The following is an 18,671-nucleotide window of genomic DNA, read 5'->3' as shown; positions in this document are numbered from 1 at the left end:
GGTGCCTGGATTGTGCTGCACACCGTGGCTCCTACCCTCCCTTTCCAGCCGAGCAAGAGTTTCGTCATGGTCAGCTCTCGCGCGATGGCACTTCAGCACGTCCTGGTATGTCTCTGAGGCAGTCAACGACCTGGCCTGAGATGTGCCCTGCCTCAGTAGTTTCAGCTGCTTCTTGGCTTTCTTCAGCCGCTCTGGAGCAATGGTGGACGCGTAATCCTGCATTGCTGTGGCCAGCTGTTTTGTTGTAGCACCTATCAGTAAAAACACAAAGTGAATGACCAGCAGAAAATCACACACATGTTTAAGAGGCGGATAGCTATTGTAAGCAGTCTGTTCAAGTCACCGTGGGCCTCGGCAGCATTGCTGGCTTCTATGTCAGTACGCATGTTGGTGTAACGTTACAGAGTGTGCTGCGTAGTATACAACTTGTCTCAGGATTGAATCATAGGCTGTGTTTACATGAGAATTTTCAACCCGGGTCAAGTTCAGCCCGGGTTTAAAGTCTGTACGATAGACAAAATAGGCAAGCGTTTACATGAAGGCAGTTGACCCGGGTCAAATACTGATATGCCGCCAAAAGTCCACTTCTAGAGTCCCGTATGGTCACGTGAATACTTTCGCGCGAAATTTGCCTGTGCACTGCTATTCAAACCTGGCTCGAGATACGCATAGAAGTACATTAGTACGATTTTCTCGCCCCAGGGCGAAATTTCAACCCGGGTCAAGCGCAATGCGTCATGTAAACGTGCCATTCATTTTGTGTACAAGGTGGGTTGAAATCTGACCCGGGTCGAACTCAACCCGGGTTGAAAGCTCTCATGTAAACACAGCCAGCCATAGTAAACAATCTTCGACACATCATCTGTGATTAGCTATGCATTTGATCAAATCGCTGCCAGGTCGAATACTTCACGTTTGTAATGGTGATGAGCGAGTCTCTACTGCAAGATACGTGTGCTGTTGGATAATTTTCTTACCTGTCATCCTTGTCCTTTTGCCTGATGAACCGGCTGTGGCTTCATTGCCGTGGATGACGTTTTCCACGAACAGGTGTGTTGCCTGTTTCGTCATCTCGGAATCAGAGTTCGTCAGGCGGATTCCTGCCAGGTTAAACTGCCTCTCGGCCATCACGTTGTTCACTGGTAGAGCAAACACATGTGTCGCGAACCACTTCCACGCATGTGGCTCCTTGTTCTCATTGGGCACTGAGGGGCTTGTGCGTTGCACTATCAGCTCAATCTCTGCCAGCATTCCGTCTGGTATTGGCCACCTTCCTGCCCATTGCTGGAGGCCCGGTTTATCTGCAGCCACGATTGCCAAGATTTCCAGCTCATGAAACCAGTGCGTGCTCGGATGCAGCAAGAGATGTTGTTGGCGCTGAAGCAACCCGTTCTGGTAACATATTTTGGCAAGTGTGAACGGACACTTGATGGTGGTGGCTGCACTGATCAGCTCGGCCCAGAGCTGCTCCTTCAACGGGGACGCCAGGGTTGTGGGAAACTCCGCCGGACAGGGGAATGCTGCGCTGGAGCCTGTCACGCGTCCATACTCTCGCCAGAAATGATGACGGCACTTGGAGTCTGCCCCCATGCCGAATGCCAACGGAAACTTGAGCCAGCGCACGCCATGCTTCTGCAAGACAGTTACAATGGCATTAGAAAGTGGCTTGACGACATTGTTCTGGTAGTGCTCTGCTCATTCTGCTGTTAGATTAGAGTTCATAGCACGAGCTGTCAGTGGCATTGCGAAATCTGGCTCTACATCCATTAGGATAGCTAGCTGTATGTCCCGTAATACCTGAACTGGCCATTTCGGCGCTAAGTAGCCGCCTGAAAAGCCGAGTTCTGTGTCGGGGAGCTGGCTGGCCCGAAGAGATGGCATGATCAGCCTGCCGAGAATCTCGAGCAAGGTGACACGTTCTGTAGTGATGATGGGATTAGCTGACATTCTGACCACTTCTTCCCAAATGACGTAGTGCGTTTCCTTCTTGGGAAGATACTCGAGCATACATTTGCCCAGCTGGATGCATGCCGTGGCGTACTTTTGGAACCATTTCAAATTTTCATGTATGCATGACCAGCGGGTGTCGATAAATTCTTGGGGCAAGGGAGGTGGCTTTCCGAGGATCTTCAGTGAAACGTACAATGACTTGTAGTACGTTGGCTTCTGGTGATGCAGATACGCGATTTTGTACTGCATTTGGCATATTATGTTAAAACTTGCCATTGGTCCTCGATGACCGAATCCATCGACCATGGCCGTCTTCAAAGCAATGTTCAAGACGTGCGGGTAGCAGCCTATGAAATGGGTTGTAGTCTTGAATAGGCCACCCAGTGCGACACTGCATGTCCCTTCTTGTCTCCGGACTGGGTAGATGCATTGTCTCCCACCACTCCTCACACTGTTCTGATCCCATAAACAATCTTCAGGATGTGGTAGTCTGCTTTTGCTTGGTCTGCTCCACGGCCACTTGCAACGAGGTGTCCGCTAATAGATAGCCTGCGGGGCAATTTCATTTCGCTGACCAGGTGGGTACCCCCACCATGTGCCTGTCTTCTCCTTTCTTATTCGAGTCATCGGCGAAAACAGCTATGTCATATGGCGTTGAGGAGAGGGCGTCGCGGAGGATAGCCTTGTCAACCTCCCCTAGAAGCAAGTTCCATTTGGCCAGTGAAGACGGGGAACATGTTGTGCCGAGATGGTTACAGGGAGCTTGGCCAGTCTGTACATGGTGGCTTAGGTGTATTGCCAATGCCGCCTTCTGGCTTGACAATATGCATGCAATCTTGAGAAACCGCATCTGTGCCATGAAACGCGGGCAATGGGCGTTACTGCCTTGTGTCTTGGCAGAAATTACGCATGGCTCCACTGTTGACGTTGGTGTTTGCTGTCTTTTACTCTTCTGTTTTACTTGCGAAATTCGCTGACCCCGGATTTCCAGTTGCTGCTGCTGAATTCGGAGCTCGTGCATCTCACATTTCTTCTCCAGTGCAGCCAGTCGTTTCTCCAATGACTCATTCTTTTCGTCACTGCAAGTCGTTATCCGGGCCGCGCATGCTCGATCATCTGTAGGCACGTTCTGTGTTGATTCGCCTACTGTCTTAACAGGACTTGGCACTGGTGGCACCACTTGTATCTCCTCTTCATCAGCATGCTCAGTTTGGTCTTCAGACACAACCTAGCAGAAAAGAACATCGTGCGAATAATTTTGTTTATACAACAGAACATAATTCTTCAAATTGTTATATAAGACTTTCATTTTTCTTCTCCTCTTGTGCTTCATATTGCGTACAACATGCACATAATATTATTTTAATTAGAATACACTAGTCTACCATTACCGGTATTGTACTCATCCAACACGACTGAATTGTGTGCAGTCCAAAAAATTACGTATGCTTGACACGGTACCGATATTTGTGTGATTAATACTGATTACCAAACTTCCACATCAGTACTATGTGTATGTGCGTGCACGTGTGCTTGTGAATGCATACATAATGTGTTGAGTATGTTTCTGTTGAAGGGAAGTACAATTAGGCAAGGGATATATTCCCATGACGTAGATGATGTATGCTAGCTTGTATGCAGGTGAATAACTAATTATTTGAAGAATTTTTTTACCTGAGATGTCTCTTTGGTTGCTGGTTTATCATCCTGTACGTACACCTGGCTATCTATGAGTACGTGTTCGTTTCTCTCGGGACTGACTGCACGAAGGTTTTTCGTACTACTGTGTTGGCCAGAATGCTTCCTCTTTCGGCATTTTGGGTAGTTCACTCCCGACCTGTCCTTTTTCCTGTTTGCAGGCATAGTGCAACTCGTAAAAAAAAACTCTGAGCTCCGAAAAGCTTCCGCATTCACTAACACCAACAAGAAAATGAAGGCTATGAAGAAAGAAGAAAGAGTTAATTCAGCTGCAATCAAGGCGGGAAAACGGGTCAGCTGAACCCGACATCGTCGTCGTGCTCTCTCTCCACCTCCAGGAGACATCACAGACTACTAAAGACAAAAAAGGGGAGACAATATGTCTCGGCGTTGCTGCTCCAGGCCGACTTCCAGTAGACACCAGACAGAAAGTTGGAAAAAGGGGGTCGAGACAAGACCTATCATCGCTGTGCCAGCTCCTTCGAGGAGAGAATCGAATACAAGAAGCAGCAGACTGTCAAGTCGAAAGAGAAAGACACCGTGTAACGGTGTATATCTGATGTTGTTGACTTGGAAGTTGGAGGAGATTAGTCTTGCGGAGCTCGATCGCAGGAGTCAGATCGATCCACAATTTGAAAAAAGTGAGGCCCGTGCCTCCTTGGCGGCTTGGCACGCGAAGATAACCCACGAGGTGAGCACGCTCCGAAGTCCAAGATGGCCGCGAGATGATCACCGGTAACGCATCCCGGGTGTGACCCCTAACATTGTGTCATAGATGCTGGCTTCTGTACCAAGAAGGACTTCAAAGCACAAATTGTTGTCTGGCTAGGCGGGGTGAAGGAGGTGAAGTCGCTCGAGCAGAATGGGAATTCCGAAACATGTCAAATAAAAGTCACCACGGCAAGGGTAAGCGCTACACACCCTAGCCGTGGTGACCTGGGAGTCACAATGCGTGCTGCAGCAGAAAATCTTGCAGACCTTGCAACTCGGCGAGCATGACGCAAAGATCCGATTACACTCGACCAAGACCTGGATCAAGTGTTACACACTCCGGGGGGTTATGTACTCTTGGTACAGTCAGACCTCGCATAACCGCACACATGAAAAAAATCCGGATAGGCAAGGGAACCGGATAATCGAACACACATACCGTGTGTGTGCATGGCATATGCTGTAAATCGGTAACCAACGGTTTTCTTCCGGATGGCGAGGGATCCGGATAAACGAGGACCGGATAAGCGAGGTCCGACTGTAATACCAAGAGTACATAACCCCCCAGAGTGCGCAACTGGGATGTGGTTGTGGGACGGCGTAATCCGCGATGTGCGTCATTTTCTGGGTCGGACTTGCCTCATTCCATCGACGCGGTGCACCGCGTCCATACTTCCCCTACTCCTGATGTCATTATTATGATGTGCGACATGGATTTCGCCGTCCCAGATCTGATAAGTGAACTTGCGCACTCTGGGGGGTTATGTACTCTTGGTAATACACACTGCAAGTTAGCAAAGCACTGCAAAATGGCTAATTTTGGCGAGTAAAAACTTGAGGGATCTATAAACCAGTCTGAATTTGTAAGGTATTTTTCGGATCAGCATTTCATGTCGGAAAAGGTGCATGCACATCACATGCTACGCAGTATGCAAACTTTCGATTGGCATGACTAAACTTTAGTGAAAGCACTCCTTACGTTAGAATCGTTAAACTCTCACCAACAGGGTAGCTGCTCCCACTGTTAGAGTTCGCAATAAGTCGCAACGTCTCGGTTTGTAAAATCACACTGTCGCTAAAATTAGCCATTTTACAGTGTGTTGTTTCATGATATATTATTTCAATATAAAAACTACTGGTCTAAAGTTATCAACTGGTTTTGTGATCTCCGGGAGATCTGTGAAATTTTAAAATGCAGCTGTCGACAAAGCAGAACTAACTTCAAAAGACATGCTAGTAGCTCAAATAGTCATCTGATCAGGCACGTGCCCCGTATGGGTTCCTGGGTGCCCGGAACCCCCCCCCCTTTTTTGCTCAAAATGCAGGATTTTGCTTCATTTTTTGAAAATTTTCCCGGGGGAGGCCCCCGGAACCCCCCCCCCTTGAAGGGCACCGGCGCATGCGCCTGCAGCGATGGTTAACAATATATCGCAGAAACTTCAATGGACGTAGCTCTAGCTCAGTAATCACATGACTTGTAACTTCAGGTAAAGAGTTCAACGCCGTGACGTGCTGCTTTTAGTGTGCATGATGTTAGCACTGGTTTTGGCCGCAGACGCACAACACTGAACTGGTCTAACTTTCTTTGCTTCATTCCCATTTAGCCACTGAAGAGAATGGGTGAAAACGCGTTCAAGAAAAAAAAATGTTTTCATAGTTGGCTGAGTAATGAAACTTGGAATGCTGTTGCTGTGCAATAATACATAACGAGTCAGCTGCCCGGGTACACCCAGACCCGACCATGTGCTGGTACTTCAGTACGATGATTTTGTTCTACGTGTACTAACTAATTCTGTGCTGTGTTTTTCTCTCAACTGCGGCTACTAACATCGCGCTATACAAATACTAGAGCTGGTGGAGAAGATCTCTGGCTGTTCCGGAGACCAGGGAAGCACTGAGAATGTCCTTGATGACCTCGTGCAGCTCATTGACGGCTTTCCAGTAGAGGTATGTGCGGCATAGTAGGCCAGAGATCCAACATGATATAAACTAGCAAAAGAAATAATTCCGCGAGAGTCGTGAGTACCTATGAGGAAAGTGAGTTTGGCTCTTCTCTCCAATGTGTGACAATATCAAAGTACATGACATGTAGTTGTAACAGCAACCAGGTGCTTGTTGACTAATGTATGATATCAAATTGATGATCGGAGTGTTTGCAAGTCAACTCCAGTAGTAAATATTAGTACCATGTGTCAACCACTCTGAGTTGCTGTTCATGTTTGCTTTTATCTGCCTTAGCATGGCTCTAGCAGTGATCCGAATGTGCACAAGCCCTTCCAAGACTCCTACAACTCAGCGATCAATCTGTGGAATTTAGCGGTGACGTTCAAAAGCAATGGGACGCTTGCTGAAGAAAAGAACTCTCTCAATGCACAGAGTAAGTCAGTATGCATTTGTGTGACTCCCTTCCTTGGCCAGTATGTATCACGTTTCTGATGCTAACTTGTACATATATTTCAAGCAGCGAAATTATTCCATTGCACGTTTGTTCATATACTGTATTTTCCCGGTAGCATTCGTAAGTCGCACCCCCACTTTCATGTCTCTGTCGTATAGTTCCAATGCATTGATTGAGTAGTAAGTCTCACTCGATTGTAAGGTGCACCCCTTCTTCAAACTTGGGTTTGTTGTAGAAAGGTGTGACTAACATTCAGGGAAATATAGTACAGTCAGTATCGCCTATAAGGTTGGCGACTATAGTAATATACCGGCTATAGTGATCAATTTCTCAAATTCATTTTCATTAGCCACAACTAAGTATACACAGTTATCGCGTATTGGAAAGGCTTCCTGTCTGAAGCCTTTCCATACTGGTACTCGATGTTCCAGTTTTGTGACACGAGAATGGCACGAGAATTAGTGTACCGCTGAGTGTACCGCTATACACGTGGTCGACACGTAGTCGACACGTTGTTGACACTTTTTGGACACGTGACCCCGTCAACGGTCAGCTTTGTGCCAATGCCACTCGGTAAACGCCGATGTCGCGTACGACAAAGACGACTATCCCGTACGCGAAATAGTTGAGAACTGCATGACGTGGACCTGACGGCAAGGACAACTGCGAGGAGGCCCCTTTCCGTACCCCGTACTGCAAAGTGCCATTGATGGATGCCTTTTGCACCTGGAACGACCCCTTAAACGCTGTCGCGGCGACTGCCCCGTACGCGAAATAGTTGAGAACTGCTGAAGTGGACCTTTTGCACCTGGAACGGCCCCGTCAACGCTGTCGTGTCGGCGGAGTGAATGTGCAGGGTGAAAATAATTGCTGCAAAGACGTCCGGTCTAGGCCTTTGGAGACATCGTGGGAACTCCTTCCGGTACTATACAAACTGCTGACGTGGCCGTGGACATGTACATGGAGACATGGTGGGACTTCATGTACATGGATACATGGTGGGAATTCCTTCCGGCACCCCCGTACCGCAAAGCCAACGGTGGGGAAGGAGAAGTGCAGACGTGCAGGAAGACGAACGAGGACGAACCAGGACGAGCGAGCAATGGCAGGACTAGGGGGACTGTAAGTAATAGCTGAATTGTGCATGACAACTTGACATCCATGCGGCACTCGCCACTTGCCACTGCATATTTCTTGTCCACTAACAATGTCTCTCCTCTGCCCCTGTGTGTCCACGGCCCTGTTGCTGAACTGGCCCGATGAATCGAATGTCTTCCGCAACTGGAACGGCCCCGTAAACGCTGTCGCGTCGGCGACTGAATGCGCAGGAGGGAAAATATTGGTGCGAAGACGTCTCCTCTAGACGACGGTAAGGCACCCCATTGATATGTTGCCAGTGTGTGCCGGGTATCGCGCGATGGTGAATGAGGAATGACGAAGGGTACGGTGGGACTGTAGACCTGCTACCTTGTAACACGTTATCAGGTGGAGAGTGTCTTGTGACTCACGTTATCAGGTCGAGAGCGTATTGTAGTAAAAAATGTAATGGTCTACAGTCGTGTAGGAAGGGTACGGTGGGACTGTAGACCTATTACCTTCTAACACGTTATCAGGTGGAGAGTGTCTTGTACTCACGTTATCACTATATCAGGTCGAGAGCGTATTGTAGTCACTCTCTCTATTCCTGTACATCATTACGTTTCAGGTGTACGTATAACTTTTCAAAAAAATGTAATGGTTCACGTCTTCAGATAGAGAGCGTATTGCACCCACTGTCTAGTCTCTGTAGTGCATTGAGATTTTGTTGGTCGCACATGAAATGGATACACAGACAAAGCAGGCCAAGTACATGGCGAGATTTGGCCAGAAGACACGTAGTCATGAACCACCAAGGCGACATACAGAAATTGCGCCTGGACACGCAAAGACAAAGCAGGCCGCTTACATGGTGACATCTCGGGAGAAAGCAAAGCAGGCGAGATCGCGGGTGAAAGAGCCCGCCGCGCGCATTAAGACATCGAAGAAGGAAGGGAAAAGCATGGGCCTGTTGCAAAGAAAGCGAAAGTGCCCCCGCAAAAGCGATTACGAAGAACACGGGCAAAGGAACGGACACACATAAAGATACCGCGCAAAAAACCCGTGTGCAGCATTGCACATATGTGACATTATAGGCAGTGCGGACGATGTTCCGGACGCTGCATTTGGCCTCCCCACGTGGCATCCTTCTGAAAGCGCTGATCCCGACAGAACTACATTTCCACCTATTTCACCACCACTGTACACTTTCACTGCCAACACGAGAGGAAGTCAGCGAGACGTGATCCGTGACGCTATTCGCGCTCGTCTCCTGGACGATGCAGAGAGAGTGGACGATGTTCGGATTGACAAGGTCTGCGGGTACTTCATTAAAGTTACCCGTGACATAACTAGGATAGAAGTTAATCGCTGCAAAGACCTTGCCAAATATGTGAGCACACTTGACTTGACGGAAGAGTGCACGGGTGACGTTGACAAAACATTGCCGAGCCACCGTGCTCACAGCAGAGACTTCTGTGTGTGTTATTGTTGTGAAGTGGACCACAAAGACCAACCTTATCATAGTGACTCGTGGCGCATTTGTCTGGGCAGCGATGGTAGTGAATTATTGACGCCTATAATTACTGACATCACTGGCAAGGCACACAACACTGTCCAGTCGCCAGATGGGGGAGAAATGGCAGGTCAAGTTGAAGTTGTGTCTCCCGACGATGATGGACTGACACTTGTGGAGCTGCAGAAGTGCGATGGTCTGTGCAAGGTGCGTGAGGGGTAGTGCGCTTCAGATACGCGACTTTTGTGACCTGGTTACTGGGTGCGTCGACGAGAAAAGGAACTTGGGCGACATGTTGGGAAACTTGTTCGCTGAATCGCGCATGTCAAAGAGTAGGAACGTGGACCACATGCCTTATCCATGTGCTAAATGCGAAATTGTCGATCGCAACTTGAAATGGTGCCTTCCCACGTGCAAAACCGGGTATTCTGTAAATTGCACTTTTGACAGTGGATGCAGAAGCTTGTGGTGCAACTTGTACCATATGAGGCCACATTCCAATGTAGCATTTAAATTGTACGCCAGTGCAACAGCCGTGAAGCGTGCATGTCTAGCGCGGCAGGCCTTGACAGATGTACTAGCTCGTGAGTGCACCCTTAACGACATGTATTGCATGGTTGCTGAGGTTACCAGACTGTATCCTGCGGGTGTGTGGGACCATTTCACGGTAGGAAAGTACCTTGATGACGCATTCAAAGACATTGCTGTGCCCCAAATGGGCATGACAGTCGACCACGATCTATGTTTGGATGAAAATGCTATTATTACTAGGCATGCCGAACAGTATGCGACATTCGAGGAGAAGGTGTGTAACGTACCTGTGTTTGCATGCATTTCTTGCCACATGCTAAGGCGAAAGGAGGAGGTGGTCCCTTCCCCCTTGCAGATTTCGATGGATTTGTGGGAAATCTCATGAACAGACTAACAAGTTATGTGAGTGAAAACCTCCGCATTGTGCCTACACATTTCCACCTTGGTGTCTGCAACATCGACCTGTGCTAAATCGTTGGACAAGGGAAATTTTCCATAACCCGCAAGTACTGAACTTCCCGCATCGGTGGTATGCAATGGGTGAATGCTCCACAACCTCCGTCTGTTGCCTAAACACGCATTCTTCTGCCTTCTCCCTGCGTTCGTGTCCAGGTCGCCATAGTTTCAATCGCCACGCATCACTTGGCCATTGAAGCAGCGTCGACAGCATTGATGCAATTAAAAATGTTTCGTCCGAAAGCCAATGTGTTGAATTAAGTCTGCTGAAGTGCTATTGCACAACATGTCCGTGTTTGCTCTCCTCTGCGCGCGTGTCTGTGTGTGTGTGCATGTGTGTGTGTATGTATGTGTGTGTGTGTATGTGTGTGTGTGTGTGTGTATGTGTGTGTGTGTATGTGTGTGTGTGTGTGTGTATGTGTGTGTGTGTATGTGTGTGTGCGTGTGTGTGTATGTGTGTGTGTATGTGTGTGTGTGTGTGTGTGTGTGAGTGTGTGTGTGCGCGTTCATTTATGTCTTCCCTTGTGCGTGTGTTGGGGGGGGGGGGGGGGAAGGTGTGCCGTGGTCTCACTGGCCCCGTCACTGACGACAGAGATTTTGGCGCATGCGCGGGCCGTGGTGCGGCCCACGGTTGCCGCAATGTGCATGTGCGCTTATGCACCCCTGTCTACAACAATGCGTACTGTTGTGCTTCCGTTTGTCCGTGTGTCTCTTCACGCCTCTGCCTGTGCGTATGTACATTGGTCCATGTCACATCAACTGTACGCGTGTCTGCGTGAGTGTATACACGTATGTGCAGTCGGGCAGCATGACCTGCTGATCAGGAGGTGCGTGCCAGTGCCACGCACTGCCGAAGCACGGGTGCTCACAGCTGGCTATGTGACCACCCTACTGCAATGTCCCATTGCGACGGGACGGAGTTGGGGCTCGACATCATATCAATGCCCACTCTAAAACTCACCCGTTACACTGGAACGTTCAACGTATACAGTGCTCCATGGTGCAACCGCTCTACACTCATTTACTGGGAAACATGCAGTGGTTCAATGGGTTGGTTGTCCTCATGGCTGGGCCCGGGGTGGGTGGGGGAACGGAAAAAGAACTGAAATTATCCATATAAAAACTGCTCTCTGAGCAGTTCTGAAAAACCTATACTGGTGCAGCCCCGTCGTAAAACTATGAAATTAGAACTGGGCCTTTATCCCCCCCATGTGAAATGGTCCACCTAAATAGGGAATGACGGGACCCGAACGCACCAGTAGCACGAGGTTCCCACCTACACATATGGATGCAGATGGGGACGCTGGTCCACAGCCCCATAGCAATATTTGTACACGGCCACTGATACACTGCAGTAGTATTGGTGACATGTGCCCTCCCGACCTCGTGCTACTGGTGCGTTCGGGTCCCATCATTCCCTATTTAGGTGGACCATTTCACATGGGGGGGGATAAAGGCCCAGTTCTAATTTCATAGTTTTACGACGGGGCTGCACCAGTATAGGTTTTTCAGAACTGCTCAGAGAGCAGTTTTTATATGGATAATAGTTATTATATCGCCTATAGTGATCAAATTCATATTTCAAAAGACCTTTATTACATTATTTTTGCATTGGTTATAGTGATTGATGTAAAATCAAGTGGTGTCAGAGGAGAGCAGGGTGTTAGGAGTCACTGTTCCTTCTTCGTAAAGAACTTGTCCAGTGTTGTTTGGTGAGTTCTGCTTGTACAAGTTGACCGAACATGCCTCCATAGTGAGGAAATGCTGGTGTTGTGTGTCAGGAGCTGTAGCCAGCTATGCAGTGCGCATGTGCAAGGCGCGCTGAGTCGTTTGACACCCCACTCGCATACATTGCATGCAGTATCGCCTGTATCGGTCATAGTAATATACTGCTTATAGTGATAAAATGCTCAAAATCAAACACCAACGCTATATGCGATACTGACTGTACTTTGTACTACAAGTAATACCGGTATAAATGTGTTGTGTTCGCTGTTCTACAGTGCGTCATGCAGCATGTCGATTGGCCTCGCTTTGCACGATGTCATTGCCATCGACAAGCGCTGCATTTGCGAAGGTTGCCCAAGTAAGTAGTGCCTTGTGGCGACTGTCATTGTTATAACCTAACTTCAACAACCTAAGAATGTTCAAACTACTATCAAGACTGGAATCATTGTGAACCATCTGGAATGGCTCTAACATATCTGGCATGGAGTCTGGCCAGCCATGGAAGGCATGCCACACAGCTAGAGAATGTAAGAGTCATACTTGCTGGCCTTAACGACGTCTGAACTCTGTACTGGCATAAGCTCACAAAGATCAAAAGCATGACTACTGACAGTGCCTACAGCGGCAGACATATCCAGAGCAGACAGCCGCAAAGGTAAACAATCAGCAAGGACATTCTATTTGCCCGTAAATGTACACCAGATGATGCACCGCTTTGCGGTGTGACTTTGTATTTGTCGTTGTCATTGGACGGAGTTGTGGTCGACGGGTCCAAGAGGCCTTCGAAAAGATGTAGCACCTGTGTCTCTCCAGAGTTTAACAACGAATTATCTCTCTCTCATTCGGAGCACAATGGAAATAAAATATCTTCTGAGGAGCAAGTGGCTGTGGGCTGTTGTTTCAGCTACTGGTATGCTTTCCTTTTGTGTTCCTCTTTCAGATGGCTCTGAAAACAGCCCGTGCCTGGATAGGTAAGTCACATGCGGGTAACCAGCTTTACACTCATTATAATGTTCCAACGACCATTCAGACCTGAGGACACGGCAAGCTCGTAGCTCGTGTGTACTGTATAAGTACAAATTTTCGTTCACGAAATCTTTCTTTAGATCACTCCACCAGCAGGCTTGTTACATACTAAATTTCGTTTTTGGTCGAGGTCCGTCACCCCGAACGTTCGGAAAAAAACTTTTGTTTTGGCACAAGCTTTAGTTATTTCGTGCCCCCTAACGAATATAGCGAAAGTAAATTCCAAACGAAAATTTGTACTGATACAGTAGTCAGCGTAGTCTGGTCACCACACCAGCAAGCGGCTGATGTAGGTACTACATAGTCAAGTTAGGCAAAATGACGGCTATGAGTTTGCTGGTGATACATGGTCACCACACCACAGACGTGCTTTGATACATGGTCACCACACCACAGATGTGCGAGCTACGCCCCCTGTAGAGGACCATGTACATGTGTTTTGCTTGACCTCAACCCACATTCACATTCGGTTTCCGCTCGTTTCTTTTTTGAAGCGTTCGTTCATAATAGGGTTGAGCACTCATCTTCATTTCCATCTTTTGTGTTCTCGAATATACCCATTTTCTGCTTTGGATCAACAGAATGTGAAAACCCGTCGATGGCTGAGGCATCCCTTGCTCTCGCGTCCGAGGTAGGTTGCGAAAGTAAAACAGTAATTGGCAATGTGTGTATGCATATAGAATGTAGCAGCACATACTCTTCTGGATTGAGTTTCCGCCATGAGCTGCTGAACTAAGTTCTGTGTTGAGATGTGCAATGCAGTGCTGTATCAGCATTGAGCATGAGGAGGGCCTCTTCCTTTGCATCGATTGATGGATTCCAACTTTTCTACCTGTTTTGCTCAACTGATGGATTCCAACTTTTTTTTACCTGTTTTGCTCACAGTTTCACATCAAGCAGACCGAATCATACCAAACTGAACACGATACGGCAGGCGCATGTGTGCCGGAGGCGAAGAGGAAGGAGCAAGATGCCCAGAGACTTCGAATAGATCTCTATGAAGTTGAAGTGGTAAGAAGTCTAATGGCCTGAATGTACCATAAAGTGCCGTGAGAGCGCTCCGTCTTGGTTTTACAGCCAGGGAAAGAAAAATCGTATGGCAGAGTGCAAAGACGTTCGCACGGTGTGAGAACCTTAGTGTAAGGTCACACTTAGCAGGATTTTGTGTGGAGCTCATGTCTGCTCAGAGGTAAATCGAGTACGGATTGACTACACAACGTGCAATGTGTGTACAAGGTTCGTGTCGTATGACCTACAGACAGGACACCACTTTCACAATGCGACCACGAAAGGACGAGATGGTGGGGCGCTCTCGCGGTACTTTCCGGTAGTACTATTGAAGATATGGATTTAGTTGCTGCCCATTAGGGCTAAACCTTTCTTTGAACTTTACAATGCTGTTACTAGGGCTGCAACAAATGTTCAAAATGACTGAAGAGTCCTTTTTATCTTACACAAATGAATTTAGTTCAAGCTCCCCAGCGCATGTGCTCTCTGGCCGACCTCATTCACCACACTTGCAATACGACTCCAAACTTTTGTAGATCTTGGCATAAATTCAATTTGGAGTCGTGTTACTGGTGTGGTTTATGAGGCCGGTTGGAGAAGGCATGTGGTGGGGAGTTTCCGACTAAATTAATGATGAGCAGGCCGAACGCTGCTGCTTACCCACACTCCTAATATCCTTTCACTGGTGTATATGTTGGACTCAGTAGGCAGTCGGGTCACTACAGACAGTCGGGAGTCCAGTATGCAGTCCAAATCCTGTAAAGAGTCGGATGGTGTGTCCCTATGTCAGTATGTGTCTCGAAGCAGTAGGTTCCCCCGTATGCAGTCGAAGTCCTACAGGACACCACTACTAGATAAAACACCGAACTAACTTCCTGTCCTACTACTACGTGCAGGTACATGAAGTCGAATGATGTGTTTGACTGCTTGGGTGTGAATGCGGGGACAAGTACGTCCACAGTTTCATGTTAATCGCACAGAGGACGTGACAGAGAACAAAGTGCGTACAAGGTGGACAGTTTGGATTTTATCTTCGGCGCTGCTAATGTTCTATCGTGGTAGTCCAAACCTCGCTCTTCAGCGTACTGTAAATATACAAATTTTCGGCAGCTATTTAATTTCGGCTTTATTCGGCACCGACCCAAAACGCCTAAATTAAAACGCCGATGAAATTTTTCACAGCATCTGTCGCACTATACCATACCCTCTACCCCACGCCGAAAATAAATCGCCGCCGTAATGTCAAAAACCGTGAAGTGCCGAAATTTTGCAACGCCGAAATTTTGTATATTTACAGTAGCGTCAAGAAGTCAACAAACATGCAGGGCTCCCCCCCTAGGAAAGACTGTGAGCGCTGGGATTCAACGCGATACGTCCCCATGCTTACTACTTGGTCCGACTTATTAAAATGTGCGTTTCGCTTCGAACATCAACCAAACAAATTCAAATAATCTCAGGACGGAATAAACTTTCCAGCCATCTAACACTATCATTCAGTTGTCAATCTGTGATGTTGAAGAAGAAATGGCTCCAACTCCAAAGGAGGCAGCGGCTCAGGATCCTAGTCGACTCGAGCATTTTGCGTACAAATTTTGTCGTCAGAGGACTCCTGTTGCTTCTCGCGCAACACAGAGAAGGCCTGGTGCTGAAATCAACACCCCGCTGCGATGGGGGATTGTCACGGAGTACCAGAACCTCCTGGGCGATCGTTCTCGAGTGCGTCCTGGCGGATTGAAATCGCTGCAATCGCTGTTTCCTTGGCAGAATTTCAGCAAACGCGTCACCCAGAAACTCGTGCAGAAAGCACCAGCATCGCTCCGTCCAGTTTGCTGATCTCTCTCGCAGTCATTCACGATGTGGCGGCCGACGAATCAAGATCACAGAAGAGATCGTCGAGAAGTTGATCGAAATAAATAACCGGCCTTGAGGTCGACTTTCAGGCGACAACCTGGTTGGAAAACTGAAGCGCAGAAAGGGTGAATTATCCGGCGGATACGGTGCGGAGTCCTCGGATCCGCGCGCGGAGCCGCGATCTCGATGTGTCACAAGATCGCCAGTCTCCGGGGCCAGTGGATTCGTGAAACAGGCAGGGAAGAGCACGCATGGTCTGACTGCATGACATGTCGACACAGATCAGACTCAGTACGCGCGCTGTAGATCTACACGATGGAAAGAAGTGATTTTTTATGCGTGGTGGTCTACTTGTTCGCCTCATTTGAAGGTGTCGTGGGAGCTTCAGGCGAAAACACATACAGCCACCATTCTGGTAGTCGCACTGCACGAGGAGGAGGCGAAGTCGATCGTGGAAATCGTGCCTATGGAGTGAAAAAATCAAAGAAGCGCAGTGTAGCTTGGAGGAGATGAAAAAATGTCGACGTTTTGCAGGTTGACGTACTTGCAGATGCGCCCTGAGACACCAGCAGCGATGAAAACTAGAAGGTCAGGCCAAGAAACGACACAGTAGTTATCTATCTACCGTCTCTTGGTTGATTTTTTAGTGCAGGTGCTCCTTTGTACCTATGCTTGAGTTTTGAAGTGAAGCGCACATTTTAATAAGTCGGACCAAGTAGTATCTTCAAGTACCGGTACAATCGTTAGCAGACATCTTTGATGATCATCGACGAGGCCCTGACTTTCTGTCATCAGGAGAGCAGCCAGGACTAGTACAGACTTGAATGTCTTGAAGCAGAAGTAAAAATCGAAAGGTTGAAATCGTAGCTGTTGCGATATGCCGGTGCTACACAAATGTAGCTTGTATTTGTACCGAAGGTCTATCGCCATGCGAATTTTTCTTCCCTTGCTGAGAGCTAGCTGGCCTCCACACTCCGTCAGGTTATAGCAGAATGTCTATTGACTAGCTGGTGGTGGTATCATCCTGGCTTCAGCTCCGCAAGCGAAAGACTCCAACGCAGCAAACTGTTGTACTTGTAGCTGCTCTTCCATGTGAAATACAAAGTAGTTGAGCGCCGCTGCACAGTTCAAACTATCCTGCAAAGTGCATGATTTTTTCGGACTCAACCAGTTATATTTTCCATGGCATAACGATGAGAAAAGCAAAGCAAAGACAATTGTACAACTAACTTGAAAAACAAGCACCATGCAAAATGTCTATTCAATATGCGCGTCCGCCTTTGCAAGTGTGGCACAGTCCATGGCGGATGAAGCAAGCGGCCTGCGTGATCCCAACTGACAAAAACTCAGACTGCGCACTGGAAATGTTTCGACTTTCTACAGGGAAAGCCAAGTGAGTTCGACTGAGTCATAAAAATATAACTAGATCATGATTTCGACTCCCTACTGGACTTCCGACTGTTTATAGGACAACGACTGCCTACCGAGTCCAAAATATAATTATTATAACGAATCTGCACATATCTACAAGTTTACAGTCCGCTATTGATCCTAACGACCTGTTTCCAGTTACAGCAGCCTGCAGTAGGGACGTCAGCTCGAGAGCTGCGCAGGGCACTGCGCATTCAATGACCTAATCAATTTTTTAACGCGAGCTTGGCAGACTGAAACAAAATGGCAATTGCCAAAAACGGAAACTGCAGCTCACCCTCGCGAGCTAACTGGACAGACGGCACTTGTTGATTTTGAAGTGCATTGACATTTTTTGTTGTTTGACTGAGAGAGAAAGAGAGAACGGGAGAGAGAGAGAGAGAGAGAGAGAGAGAGAGAGAGTGAGAGAGAGAGAGACGGGGGGAGGGGGGAGAGGGAGAGGGAGAGAGGGAGAAAGTTTACCCAAGCGGCAGTACCAACAGGATCGGATGAGAAGTGTACTTACGGAGCTTAGGTTGTGGAAATAGTTAGCAGAGCCATCAAATGTCTAGATAGCTGTTCCCAGGAGTGAGCGTTGCCGTCTTTAGACCACTGGAACAGGCTTCGATCAGCCTTCTGCTACAGAATAAGTCTTCGAAATTTGATCTGAGTCTTCTGCGCCTCAAGCTTGCCGGTCCTGCTTGAGATGGCTGCCAGTCGCTCTGCCACAGCATCCGGAGTAGTCCAGAAACCAGCTTGGGCAATGTCCTGGGCAAGCTGCTGCTTCACTTGCTGGGAGCGCGCATCTTTCTCCTTTCGCTGGTGGTCTTTCTCCTGGAGCTGTTTCTTGCGAAACTCAGCGATATCCGCGCAACGCTGCCTGTAGAGCTGCGGAGGCGCGGCGAGTTTCCTGTGTCTGGTCAGCCTGCCCGACGATGTAATGGAGTCCGCAGAAAAATTGTTCATTGTACTCATCGCCGACTCGTCATGCTGGTCAAGGTTGTCCCAGCCTTCGACAACTTGTGGGGGAGTTCTGCCCTGTACTTTTGCAACATTTGGTTATAGCTCTTTTCCACACTGCACCGGTCTGTCATCGTGTTCTTGATGTTGGCGACCATGGTTTTGTGACAGGGCTAGGTTCGCCGGCACTCTGCATGGCAGTTTGAATATCGTTCAACGTCGTCAGCGTTGCTTCAAAGCAGTGCTCTGCTGACCCAGATTTGATTGTTGTTAGGCCAATGTTGAGCACACTGTCAGCTGTGGCGATCTGGGCACCCTAGAATTTGTCACCTACTTTGGCGGTGCCATCGCTGT

At 48.1% G+C, this 18,671-nt stretch overlaps 1 protein-coding gene across 1 annotated transcript in view; it reads left to right on the top strand.

Annotated features, from left to right (window-relative positions):
* Positions 1-18,671, top strand: part of LOC135815501 (testis-expressed protein 11-like) — a 71,857-nt gene that overhangs the window by 2,045 nt on the left and 51,141 nt on the right. Inside the window, exons 2-7 of the mRNA XM_065328809.1 lie at positions 6,209-6,306; positions 6,598-6,736; positions 12,338-12,420; positions 13,003-13,033; positions 13,670-13,719; positions 13,974-14,099. Of these exons, the coding sequence (XP_065184881.1) occupies positions 6,209-6,306; positions 6,598-6,736; positions 12,338-12,420; positions 13,003-13,033; positions 13,670-13,719; positions 13,974-14,099 (527 nt within the window). The remainder of the gene's footprint in view (positions 1-6,208; positions 6,307-6,597; positions 6,737-12,337; positions 12,421-13,002; positions 13,034-13,669; positions 13,720-13,973; positions 14,100-18,671) is intronic.

This window comes from Sycon ciliatum, chromosome 4 (genome assembly GCF_964019385.1).
Source record: "Sycon ciliatum chromosome 4, ocSycCili1.1, whole genome shotgun sequence".
NCBI lineage: Eukaryota > Metazoa > Porifera > Calcarea > Leucosolenida > Sycettidae > Sycon > Sycon ciliatum.
Note: the sequence above shows the minus strand (reverse complement) of the source record. Positions and strands in the feature narration are given on the sequence as shown.